The following is a 13,474-nucleotide window of genomic DNA, read 5'->3' as shown; positions in this document are numbered from 1 at the left end:
ACGTGTAAAATTTAGAAACAGCTGAAAGGAAGCATTCACTCTTTGAGGAGGAAAACCCTGCCCAACACCCTATATATAATTCAGCAGCTGCCTTGAAATCTGCCGCTGTTCTCCCAGCTCCCCCCATCTTGAATGCTGTTGTTTCAGTTTTTCCTCTAAGGTGACTGGACTACATTTATGTAAAGGAGAGGTTGGGTGTGCCCTATTCAATTGGTTTAAATGAGATTCTACTCACGTGACAAAAGGAAAAGATAAAGAACAGATACTCAGGCATCCAAATTGCCATTTCATCCTAAAATCAAACATTTGCCCCAATCAGATTTACACAAACCAGAAAGCTACTTTTCTGTAAGGGACAAAACATCTCATAAGTATCACCTTCCTTGGATTTTTGTAGTTTCATGATGCTTATTTTTAACCAGAAGTTGTCAAGGCTGACAATCAAAAGTATAGATTCCTTTATTAAAAAAAACAGGTTGGCTTCTAGAGGTACTAGTCACCAACCTTCCTTAGTAATTTCAGTGGTAGTTATACAAAGAAGTCCAGGTTGGGTTGTTGTTCAGTTTTCAGAACTCAAGTTGGTGTTTCATTTGTCAAGTTCTGAATGTAAAAACAATCCAAATCCTAAAGGATGCAGATTTTATTCTTTTCACCAGTCCTTTTTTCTTGCTGACTTTGCTAGTATCTCCATTGGACATCTGTTTGATAGCACAAAGATTCAGTCTTATTCTGTGCCTGAAATTGCTACAGAAGTTCTCATTCAGTAAAACACTTACCACTTTTAAATCTTTTTTAGGTATCAATATTATCCATGGGGAGCAAGGAATTATCCATCCAGAAGATGAGCATCTGAAATTCTGACTAGAGTGGCATATTTTCTAATGAGGTCTTAACTTACTTGACTTCAGGTTTTTATTATCTCATTGCCAAAGGGATGTACTCTGCTTAACGCATAAGGAGGGGGAAGCATTCAGAAATGTGAGATAGGTTTCAAAGAGTCCTCCATGCAGTGCCACTGCAGTACGCAACTTCAGCAGGAGCTCTTTGCAGCATATTTTTTGTCTGGCAGGAGGATATTGTGCGTGCAAAATTCTTCCTTGTTCGTACATTAAGCATACAACCCAGTACTCCCCAAAGAACTCTTGCTATTTTATATAATGAAGAATGGATTGTTAAATACCCAGGATTGCTGGAAATATATTTTATGGTTTATAGATTTGCCTATATCAGAGTTTTATAATAAGAATGTTTATTTTTTATAAAGAAGAAAATCGGAAAGTCTCAAAGGGAAGACAGTGCCTTTGCTATATCAGAATTAAAAATCGCCAGGAAATCATTTGAAGAACAAGCTATTTAAATTACCTTAGATATATGGCGACCTTTGGGATATTTTGGGTTTCTATTGCAGGGACGGGGCATTAGACAGTATTTACAACTTGCACAGCATCTAAGAATAATTGTTAAATGTCAGAATTGAAATTCAGAACATGTATAGATTCTATAAATGGATAAACGTTAGTGTGTCTATATGTGTATATGAAACTTCTGATGTGTACAAAACATATGCAAAGTTTTATGTGTACACACATCTACAGAAGGGAATAAATATCTAAATGTAACTGTTTGTAGCACTTAATGCACTTTGGAAAGATATAAACATGTATCTGGACAATACAAAAATAGGAATGCATACTCTTGATTTATTGCTGCTATGACTTTTTTCTATTTAGCCATCTGTTCAGAAATATCAGCTACAATAAATATCGAATACATGTATAGTTCTTTGGCATATCCCTTACAGAGAATCATAACAAATTTGATAGAATATTCCCAGATCCAACTGATTGTTGTTTTTAATATTCTTATCTTATTGGTTGCTTATGAAGTTTTGAGTCCAGAGCTTATGAGTTTTTGGATATGTAAAGGAGATGGTGTGGAAAATATATACACAAACATTGTTTCTGCAGTACAAATACACCAAAAATACCAGACAGCTCATTAGTAATGCACAATTTAATTTCATAATAAACTGTGCAGATTACTTCAGGCGGAAACAAAGATTGCTGAGCAAAAAGGAAACATTCACATTGTAAGGAGCTAATATATGATTAGTTTGGGGGTGAAAGAACCATTTGAGATCTAGACAGTAGCACTGCCATGGTGCCATGCAAGACATCTTTGTTGGTGAAGTATTTTAGAACTTCATATTTTATGAAGGAACCTTATACTGATGTTCAGCCATGTTAGCTGCGTTTAAGATCAGAAAGTCTGAATGGAAGAAGCACATCCTCAAATGCTGTGGGGGCAGCTGCCAGGAACAACAGTTGGCCAGGTCCCCAGATTTGTATTTAATGTGTGCACCTCTCCCCTTTATACTTGTTGACCATGGCCTACACTGCTGGATCTGAGCACCTGCCTAAAGTATGAAACAGTTCATAGATAGCAGACAGTTCAGCCAAAGAGCAATAAGCCAGGGCACTTCCTATGAGAACAAAAATAGTTCTGGAGGATGCTCTCGCACACAGGGCTTCCTGCAAGCAATAGTAATTGTGTGAATACACATTTCTTTATGACAGTCCTTCCAACTCCGGTGAAACTGACACAGAAATGTCTTTGTTTCTTTCTGTCTTATATTATATTATATTACTGCAGCATGGTTTGTTCTATCATCTCTGCGTAACCTATATGACATACCATAAATTCCACAAAACTCTGCTTTGTCCTGCTGCTTATACCTCAGTGGCATTAGTAGCCTTTACATGTGTATAATTTCAATTCCCATTTATTTTGTCACTAAAAACCATAGACCAAAGGCCTGTATAATTATTTTGGCTTTTAAAGTACCATCTGTAGTGCCTTGTGAAATAGGATCCATTTCCAAGTGTGATTACACATTTTTAAAATTGCAAATAATAAAGTACACTGATTACTTTTAAAAAACACAACAGGAGTGTGTAATTATACTGACAACCTTCACAACTCAGCTTTTATCATCTTGGGAATTTCAAAGCAATCATAGCGCCTTACTATTTTTAGAACAGTAGACATCACAATCACAGGAGAGAAGGCAAATTTACATTTGTAATGGCTTTGATTTAGAGTATTAACTGGTGAAGGGAGGAGAGAGTGAGGAGGTGTCTGCCTAAGCCATAAACTATTTCTGATAGTTTTGCCCACAGACTGTTGCTTTGTATTTGCATTCTGGCATGTCCTAATTACTTCTATATGCAGTTGCCTTACGGCTGATAGGGAACAGACAAAATAGGGTTGCCAGATCTGGATCATCCACAGGCAGGGGGAGTTCTAAGATCAGGAAGTAACATTACCCCCCATTCCCCCTCAAACAGTGATGTCAGGGGTGATGCTCCATTTTTTGGGCAAAACTCTGTGGCAAAATCACTTCAAACCATAGAGCAGGGGTGGCCAATGGTAGCTTTCCAGATGTTTTTTGCCTACAACTCCCATCAGCCTCAGCCAGCTTGGCCAATGGCTGGGGCTGATGGGAGTTGTAAGCAAAAAACATCTGGAGAGCTACCGTTGGCCACTCCTGCCATAAAGTTTTGCTCAAAAACCAGAGCATCGCTTCCCAATGTCACTGAAATGCCGATGTCACTTCTGGACAACGCAGGCACATTGTGTGCAATGTTTGCTGTTTGGGAGGAAGGGGGGTGGTGGAATTCCTTCATGCTAGTCAATTGACCAGCAGTGGGCAGGAGCCAGCAAAAACAAGGGATATTGCCCTCCCCCACTGGGCAATTGGCAACCTTAATGCAAAATGCAACCTTTATACCCTTTGTCCCTCTAGAAATAATGATTTCCTTTTTCCATCTTGTTTTTAAAATGTTATTCATTTTTGTGTAGTTCATTATTGTATTAATTTGGTTTTTCTCCCCTTTGGTTTCATGGCCATATAATTAAACTATAATGCTTTCTATCCAATTGGGATGCAGTTTTCGGGGATTAGATTTCACCCAAGGGGTAGTTCTTGGCAAATTTCAGGCAGATAAGAAAACATATAACATGCATTTATAGTATCTTATTCTCTAGTCTGGCTCACTCTCACTAGCTGACTTCTCTCCAGGAAACGCAATCCCATTTCTCCAAGTGGTAGGAAGTTATAGTATAGGACTTACCTAGGTTGATTCCCTTTTGAGGAAAGAAAGGACTGAGGAGGACTTACGGCAGAGAGGCACTCCTAGAGAACTGCTAGCCTTGTATCCTCCAAGGTGACTCTCTGCTTCTCTCTCTGCCCCTTCCAGCATCAGAACTGTGTTTTCCTTTTATGCTAAAAGCTGTCTGCAAGCTCACCTCATTCAGTCCTGATAGGCACTTTGCAAGACCATTCCCCAAGTACCGTTTCCTGGTACTCAAGCCTCATAGAGGCAATTATCTTCAATCATATATACATTGCCCTTTCTTTTTGTGAACCAGTGTGGTGTAGTAGTTAAAGTGCCTGACTAGGAACAGGGAGACCCAAGTTCAGTTTCCTGCTGCCATGGAGGCTGGGTGATCATAGGCCAGAAGGAGAGAAGAAGCATAGGGAAGGGAAGAGGAGCAAGAGATTGCTGAATGGGGAAAAATACATTTATAGTTAGGGACAAGTTAAATGCTTCACCAAATAAGATGATTGTTGGGGAGAGATCTGAAGTGTGTATGTGTGAGAGAGAGAGAGCGAGTGCAAGCGCGCAGCTTCTGAGTATTCTGGGAGAGACGAGAGAGTATTTGCAGCATATATCTATCTGCAGCATGGTTCCCATTATAGTTTTTCCATGTGTGATGCCACTCTTGGGAGGATCGTGGTGGTGAACATGTGGCCTTGAAGTGACCCTGCTGCTGGTTTTCTGCACAGTCATCTTAGTCATGGTTTAATAGTTCCTTGTGACACAGATATAGACATTTTCAGCAAAGTTAATTCTGTGTTGGATTTTTAAGCTTAACTTTTAAAAAACATAGTATGCATGCTGCATTTTCTTCTCCTCTGCTTGATGGGAAATGAACGTCAAGAACAAAGCATGCTCACTCTTTGGCACTGTATGACTTATAACATTCTGTCAGTATATGTAGTCTCTTTACTTGATCTTATTACCCTTGTTTTCTCTTGGGAAGCAGTTTCATGAGACCTCAGGCCCGAAAACAAATGAGGCTGACCCAAAATTCACATGGAACTCCAGGTACATGGTTTCCCTGATTCACTTAAGGCAGGATCTGATCCTCATATTCAGTACAATGTATACAGAGCTATCCATGGCATTGATATGAATGTGGAGGGCACTGTGAGCACATGAGTTCTGTGTAGGCAAGGAGTCCCTGGACCTGAGTGAACAATGGCAGAAAGGCAAGGCTCCCTGCCCAGCACTGACTACTAGACTAATGTTTGAATTGACTTATAGCACTTCAAAATGTTGTGTCTTCAGAATATGTTGGTACTCATTAAATACACAAATCTGTTTAAAAACTGGAAGAGTAGACGAAAATTATTTTGCAATAGTATTTCATTTTCCAAAGGACAAAACTGGAATTGATTTTGGGTACAGGAAACAATGACTGCCTCAGTATTTTGTTCATCCAAACAAGGTGCACGAATGTGGAGAATTTTCCATTTCAGTTCCCCAGTTGACTTTTGTAGACTAAAAAATGAATTACACATGGTGTGTATTTTCTGTTTTCAGCAACTGCATGTCATGCTCAAAACAAGAGAAAGAGACATCAAACATAGGGGACCTCATCCTGATGCTACTCTACATGCCTTCCAAGTTATGTGCAGATTGGCCTTAAGAAGTCCAAGTTATTCCCTCCCAAAGAAGCACCCAGGAAAGTGCTTTTGGAGGAAATGTCAGATGCAGGTTCAAAAATGTACAGAATGGACCCCCTACGTGCTACATACACCAAATGCACAGGGAACCTCACCCTACTGCCCACTCTTCCACAATCTCTTTGTGGGGTCCCAGTTATGGACCTCCAAAAGAGGTCTCCCCAGTGGTGTCTCTGGAAAAGACAGCTACAGTTACAGGAGTCTATGGAACGGTTTAGGAACAAGCCAGTGACACCAAACTCACAGGGAAACTTCACCCCTATTGGTATTTCCAAGGCTGGAGAATTCGGCCCCTTCCTTTTGTGCTGAAATTTGGTAAACATTTTGATTAAGCGGAGACAATTTGTCTGGAAATTTATTCATTCATGAACCGTTTGAAAGTTTGTGCTGGTTGATCTGCCATGAACTTCAGTTTGCAAACCACAAACCAGCCAAAATTCATCACAGTTTTGTGCCCATCTCTTCACATGCCTAGTACCATGAGTAGAATAAATGAGGCTGCAGGCAAGCAATCCCTATAGTCAGACTGTGGCCGCACAAAAAGTTTCTACATCCAAAGGGTTGACGGTCTTATGGGGCCATGTTCCAGAGAATCAGATTGAAGAAGAGGAGGAGGAGGAAGAAGAATTGCAGATTTATACCCTACCCTTCTCTCTGAATCAGAGACTCAGAGTGGCTTACAATCTCCTTTATCTTCTTTCCCCACAACAGACACTCTGTGAAATGGGTGGGGCTGAGAGAGCTCTTACAGCAGCTGCCCTTTCAAGGACAACTCCTAAGAGAGCTATGGCCAATCCAAGGCCATTCCAGCAGCTGCAAGTGGAGGACTGAGGAATTAAACCTGGTTCTCCCAGATAAGAGTCCAAGCACTTAACCACCACACCAAACTGGCTCTTAGCTCTACTGAGTGGTTCCCTGATTTTAGTATGACAGCTGCTTTGTAGTATGTGCTGTTTTATCCAGTAGCAGCAAAGTGTGTCACCTTTGAAATGCTCCCCTATTTAAAAGCTCCCTGCAGATAGACAATCAGCAAACCAAGCAAAGAGATGGGACAAACCTTTTCTCCTGTTGTGCTAGTTTTCTACTTGCATTTTTTGTTCATGCGAAAGAACATGCAAAGTTATGTCACTGAACAATATCATCTGCAAGACCACTAATAGAGTAATATAAGGAACAGAGAGGTGAGATATGGAGAAGCCGCCTTTGTTATGAAATATTTTTGTAGCACCTAATAATGTAGTTTAAAATTGTTTATATGTGTTTTATTTTTTATAATTGTATTTATGTTGTTTTACTATGATTGGTAGCCACCCAGAGTCCGTTCGCAAAGTGGGCAACGTATAAATCTAAAGTAAATAAATACATTTGTCAGCTTTAGACACAAATGGTACGATACACTATACTAGCCCAGAGGTTTGTATCCTCATTCTCTTGCATTTAAAGTGTGAAAGGAAGTGCCATAGATGGGATAGTGCTCCTCCACTACTGTCTTTCATGGCAGCATGGTGCAATCTGTGAGATGTTATTTCTCAGGATCCCTGATGCTAATATCAAGGGGTCTCTGGGGACTCAATTTCCTATGGTGCACCAAGGTACAGTCCAGAGACACTACTGAAATCAGGGATTTTTTGGGGGGGAGCCCAGCAGGAACTCATTTGTATATTAGGCCACACCCCCTGACATAACCATTGTTCCACAAAAGGTTTTTTGTGGAAAGCCCAGCAGGAACTCATTTGCATATTAGGCCACACCCTCTGATGCCAAGCCAGCCAGAACTGCCTTCCTGTGCGTTCCTGCTAAAAAAAAAAGCACTGACTGAAATTATTCAGTGCATCAATGCAGGTGATAGGTAGATGGGGAAGAAAGATTATCTGCCTACCCACCCATTGAATGCAGCAGCCCAGCTGTCAGCCACTTGCTTTTCTGCCAGCCATTACCACCATCAGCCTAGTTCTGCAGCCTAGTGGCTGCAGTAGTAGGTGAAAGGGACAGAGATGGGGAAGGAGGAGCACAGAATGTTTTTGCAGGGCATTCCAAGCTTGGAATCATACTTGGAATAATCTGACTAATGTGCTTATATTTGTTAAGAAAGTTCAACCTTCTAGAGCTCAGTTCGGGCCAGCTCAGAGCGATTCACCACATCATAGAGGGAATGATTATTACATTTGCAGATGATACTAATTGGGAGGGGTTGCAAATACAGTAGAAGATAAGAGTCTGGATATAGGATGATCTTGACAGGTTGGAAAACTAGGCTAAAACAATTAAAATGAATTTTAACATGGATAAATGTAAAGTTTTGCATTAGGTAGGAAAAATGCATAATTATAGGATGGGGAGAGTTGTCTTGGCAGTAGCATGTGCAAAAAGAATCTAAGGGTCTTAGGTGACCTACACTGAACATGTGAGTGTGATGTGGTGGCTAAAAAGGCAAATGCAAAAAATATGAAAAATAGTGTCCAGATCACATTCAGAGTATTCAGTTTGGGGCACCACAATTGATGAAGAATATAGACAAGCTGGAATGTGTCCAGAGGAGGGCAATCAAGATGGTGAGAGCTCTGGAGACCAGGTCCTATGAGGAAAACTTGAAGGAGCTGGGTATGTTTAGCCTGGAGAGGAGGTGGCTGTGATATGATCACCATCAGCAAGTATTTGAAGGGCTGTCATATAGAGGATTGTGCAGAATTGTTTTCTGTGCTCCAGAAGGTTGGACCAGAACCAACAGGTTAAAATTAAATCAAGAGTTTCCATCTGAACATGAGGAAGAACTTCCTGTGGTTCCTTAGTGCAGGGGTGGCCAACGATAGCTCTCCAGATGTTTTTTGCTTACAACTTCCATCAGCCCAAGCTAGCATGGCTGATGACTGGGGCTGATGGGAGTTGTAGGCAAAAAACATCTGGAGAGCTACTGTTGGCCACCCCTGCCTTAGTGGAACAGGCTTCCTCAGGAGGTAGTGGGCTCTCCTCCTTTGGAGGTTTTTAAGCAGAGGCTAGATGGCCATCTGACAGCAATGCTAATTCTGTGAATTAGGCAGATCATGATGAGGGCAGGAAGGGTTGCATCAGTGCTTAGTTCTTGTAGGCCTTTCTTACACGCCCAGGGAAATGCTGATTGCCACTTTGGGGTCAGCCAGCAATTCTCCAGGTAAGGGGTCCTGGAGGGTTTTGCCATTTTTTGGGCATGGAGCAAGGGTCACTGGGGATGTGTGTGTGTGTGGGGGGGGTGGTATTTGTGAATTTCCTGCATTGTGCAGGGAGTTGGACTACATGACCCTGGAAGTCCCTCCCAACTCTATGATTTTGTGATCTCTGGTCTTTATATTTCTAATTAGAGTTGGTTGAGGCGGCCAACGTCGGTAATAAGCATGGTAGAAAAATCAAAAACACATTTTGCTTATATGGATAAGGTAAGAAAGTTATTAATGGTTATGGCAAAGAGTGTTTCTGCCTGGCTAAACTAAGTGAACGGAATAGGCTAGTAAGTCCCTTCTTCAAATGATACCACCTTCCTCCTTTCACCTTCAAACATTAAGTAATAATTTACTATTTTGTTTCTTATTTGAAAGAGATTAAGCTGAGACTCAGGGTTTGCCAGTTTCTTACTGAAAGTTGCCATCATCCTGACCACATTTCAAGGACTGAATTACAAATGAGTTTTATTAGTGTCGAGGACTAACCAATATTAATAGGGAAGTAATACGATCCTAATTGGCAAAACCAGGTTTTGCGAGTGACAGCCTGTAAATTTTGCTTAACCTATCGAAGACAAAATTTCATTAACAGAACATAATTTGGGTCTTTTATGAATGGGTTCTAGCAAACAGTATGTCTGCTGAAACTGGATAAAGAGATGTTAAAGTCATTTGCGTATGCACTACACTACCAAAAGAAGGCTTTTGCTGCAGGCTGAAGCTTCACCTATTAAAACAGATTGTTATTAAAGGCTTGCAAACTTATTATATCAATGTTGTTTACAACTGATTTTTTTAAAGTGTGTCAAATTGTGATTATATATAATTAATGGATATAGAATACAAAGATTCCATACGCATGACAGGAAGAGGCCATCCGAAGGGGAGGAATTTCTACTTTGGAACAACTGCAGCCTATTACTGTAATATATAAGTGACACCAAGATACAAAATCCTGAAAAACATGATGGCTAGACAGCATGCACATCTAGATTCTGTGTTCATTGTGGTAGACAAGAAAATATTTCTCTTTGTGGATATTTGCTGTCTAGTTTAAACTGTTGGAATATTTGGTGAAGTGATTATGGGACTGATGGGATCTGGTTTAGCTTCCCACTCAACCATGCACCTCACGTGACAACCTTGGAGCAGTCCCTCTTTTTCATCCTTAACTACTTCACTGGGAAGGGAGAATTGTGTATGTCATCCTAAACTCTCTGGAAGAAGGACTGGATAAGAATGTAATCGTAGGGGGCTGGGGTGGTCATACTGATTCCTACAAATGGACCTTGATCTTGTTTGGAGGTTCTAGCAGGGGAGTGCAGCTATCGTATACCCTTGACCAAAGAACGGTACACTCCTATCTGGGATGGTTGTCCTCTTCCACCAAGCATGCAGCTTTGGGAGGGATGTACATGGAGCAGTGAGGGAGGTAGGGGACACCTGCCTAGCCAACCAGATCAGCCAAATCAACCTTGGTGATCAATGGGGTGACAGATGTTGCAGCCAGATCTCCCTCACATCCAGGGTAGTATGATTCAGTGCATATTAATGGATACTTAAAGTTTTGATTCATAGATATAAATTACTGTGCATCCATGAAATTGTTTTTTGTTGGGTAACTTAATCAGACTTGATTGATCATGTTCAAAAGGTGAATATTAGTGGCCTAAGGGAGTATCTTCTGAGTTCTATTACAAAATTACCAAAGAGATATGGTGGTTCCTTCTCCTAAATGATTGTGTGAATCAGTCCTCCAATATCTACTAACTATAGATATAGGTTAATCTCTGAAATACAGTCTAAAAACCATTTGGGTTAACTCAGAGTTGTCATGAGAGACAACTTTTGCCTTTCTTCCATACCTCTAGAAGCTGCTGGGTCAAACACTGAAGACTATAATCCTGAGCATACTTTCTTGAGAATAACCCCACTGAACTCAGCAAATTTACTTACTAGTTATCATGCATAGGAATGGTCCTATACAAGGTCATTAATTAAATAACAGTCTGTGCTATCTATTGACTGATATGGTAAAAAAAATGTTTTCAGTGCTTGATAGAGAAAATGGTGTTCTAGTGAAGCTTTTATTTCCATTTCAAAAAGATCTCTTGATCTTTGCTTCAGGCTTTTCTAAGTTCCCTATAAATTACAAACTGACTGTGGCTCTGCATACTATTGTATTAAAAATTCTCACTACTAGCTTATTTAAGTACTAGGAATATGGCCTGTTGTGAAGAAAAATATAATGGGCTCTAGAGAGAGGGTCTGGACAAGTGCCCCGCCACCTTGCTATCTTCCCACCCATCCAAGTGAAGGCATTCACTCCCCACCCCCACCCCGTAACTTCTCACCCACCCCAAACCACCTCTTTGTCAATTATCCCAGCTCCTTAGCACTTCACTACTTCCCCCACCCATGACATTTGCTCACCCTTGCTGTCTTCCCCCTCCACCCCTCAACTCTTGGCCATCACTCCCTTACTGTTTCCATCCTCACTGTCTTCCCAGCCACTCTCAACCCTTTGCATTCACTCACACCCCTCCCCACCTTCACTGTCTTTCCACCCACCCTGCAGCTGAAACAGATGTTAGTTTCCAACTGTCCCCTCACATGCATGAGTGTGTGTGTTTCTGCATCTGTGGTGGCTCAAAGCCCTGAAACAGGCCCAGAATGGAAAGAAAGAAGAATAATTATGGGGGGAGAGTTTCAGGTGGGCATGATGATGGTCACACAAATGCTGAAGCTGAGCATTCCTTTAGGTTTTCAGTGCATTGTTGCACCTTTTCCTGTCACATTCAACCTTGCAGTGTTTAGTATCAGTGTGTGCTTGTGGTGTGTTCTGTTGTGTTTTTTTGGCCTGGCATGGTTGTGTTATGGTATCCATAGAGTATGCACCTCAAGATGGCCATTTTCTGTAGGGGAATTGATCTGACTTCAGCATTCTATCTCCTCCCCCACCCCTGCAGCCTCTACCTAGAAAAAGTACAGTCTGTCTCCACGGTGTGGATCAAAGCAGGAAGGAAGCATCCTCAGCATTGTATAATGACACAGTCTAACCTGCAATGCAGCCATTTTCTCCAGGGGAGCTGATATGTGCCATCTGGAGAGTAGCTGTAATTCTGAGTGCTCTCCAATCCTCACCTGGAGATTGGCAACAATGGTTCTCCAGGCAGAAATGGCTGGTTTGGAGGGTGGCGTGTATGGCATTGTACCTGTCTGAGGTCCCATCCATCCTCAAACCCCACCTTCTCCAGGCTCCACCCCTCAAATCTCCTGGAGTTTCTCAATCTGGAGTTGGCAACCTTATCCCCTTTACAGCCATCTATCAGTCTACCTTTATTGGGCCCCTGAGTTCAGCTTTCTGTCTCCTCCCCACTCCCTGCAGGCTTTAATTAGAAAAAGGAGTCTTTCTCCACAATTGGAACCAAAACAACTTACATCATTCTCCTCTTCCCCCTTTTGATTTGCACAACAACCCTATGAGGTAGGTTAAGCTGAAAGTCTGTGATTTGTCCAAAATCCCCCAGTCACCTTCCACAGCAAGAACCTGGGTCTGGCAGACCCTGCTCTGAGGTGCTGACTGCCATGCCACACTGACTGTCATAGGGGGGCTGCTGCTGAACAGTAGCAAGCAACCAGGCCTATGGTAGCCAGCCTCCAGGTGGAGCCTGAAGATCTCGTGGTATCACAACTGAACTGCAGACCACAGATCTCCCTCCCCCTGGAGAAAATAACTGCTTTGGAGGATGGGTTCTATGGCATTATTTTCCGCTGAGGGCACTCCCCTCCACAAACTCTGGCTTCCTTAGACTCCACCACAAAATCTCCAGCAATTTCCCACCAACGTAGAGCTGGCAACTGTAGTCAGGACTCAGCCCAATAAGTTCTCCCTCAAAGGCCAAAACAGGCCTAGAAAAGGGCCTCCTCCCCCCTGCCTGTTTCTGACAAAAACAAACTTGGTTGGTTTTTATTGACAAAAGCATTCTTGGTTGCATAGCAACAGCCACTGTCTAACAGTTTCCCCAGTGGTCCAGCAGGCAGGAGAGAGGACCAGACTCTACCAATGGAAGGTAAATACAGTTGAATGGCAGCTCATCTGCAATGGCTGATGTGGTACATACCACAGCCAACAGGAGAGTCAGAAGATGCCAGCACACAAGGGCTTTATATATATAGAATGATTCTCACAATCCATGGACCTATGGCTCATATGCAAAACATTGACATTCATCTTTTATATGGAGACCGGTGGGTTATGTAACATCATAATACATGTTATGTAAAATGCTGATTAGTTTCTGAACGTAATGTTGTAACTGATTTTATTATTTTAGCTGTTTTGTTTCTTTTATTATCATATATTTGATGTACTCCGCTCTGAGCCCCCATGGGGGAATGGGCAGAATATAAATTAACTAATCATCATCATGTAAAAAGGATGAAGCTAATTAGGGGTGAGTCTTTG

The 13,474-nt window shown here is 41.7% G+C and overlaps 1 protein-coding gene across 1 annotated transcript in view; it reads left to right on the top strand.

Moving 5' to 3' along the window:
• Positions 1-1,680, top strand: part of NEK10 (NIMA related kinase 10) — a 117,137-nt gene extending 115,457 nt beyond the window's left edge. Inside the window, exon 36 of the mRNA XM_060248807.1 lies at positions 797-1,680. Coding sequence (XP_060104790.1) covers positions 797-845 — 49 coding nt within the window. The 3' untranslated portion in view covers positions 846-1,680. The remainder of the gene's footprint in view (positions 1-796) is intronic.
• Positions 1,681-13,474: the final 11,794 nt, after the last annotated feature.

Source organism: Heteronotia binoei, chromosome 10, assembly GCF_032191835.1.
Source record: "Heteronotia binoei isolate CCM8104 ecotype False Entrance Well chromosome 10, APGP_CSIRO_Hbin_v1, whole genome shotgun sequence".
Lineage (NCBI taxonomy): Eukaryota > Metazoa > Chordata > Lepidosauria > Squamata > Gekkonidae > Heteronotia > Heteronotia binoei.
Note: the sequence above shows the minus strand (reverse complement) of the source record. Positions and strands in the feature narration are given on the sequence as shown.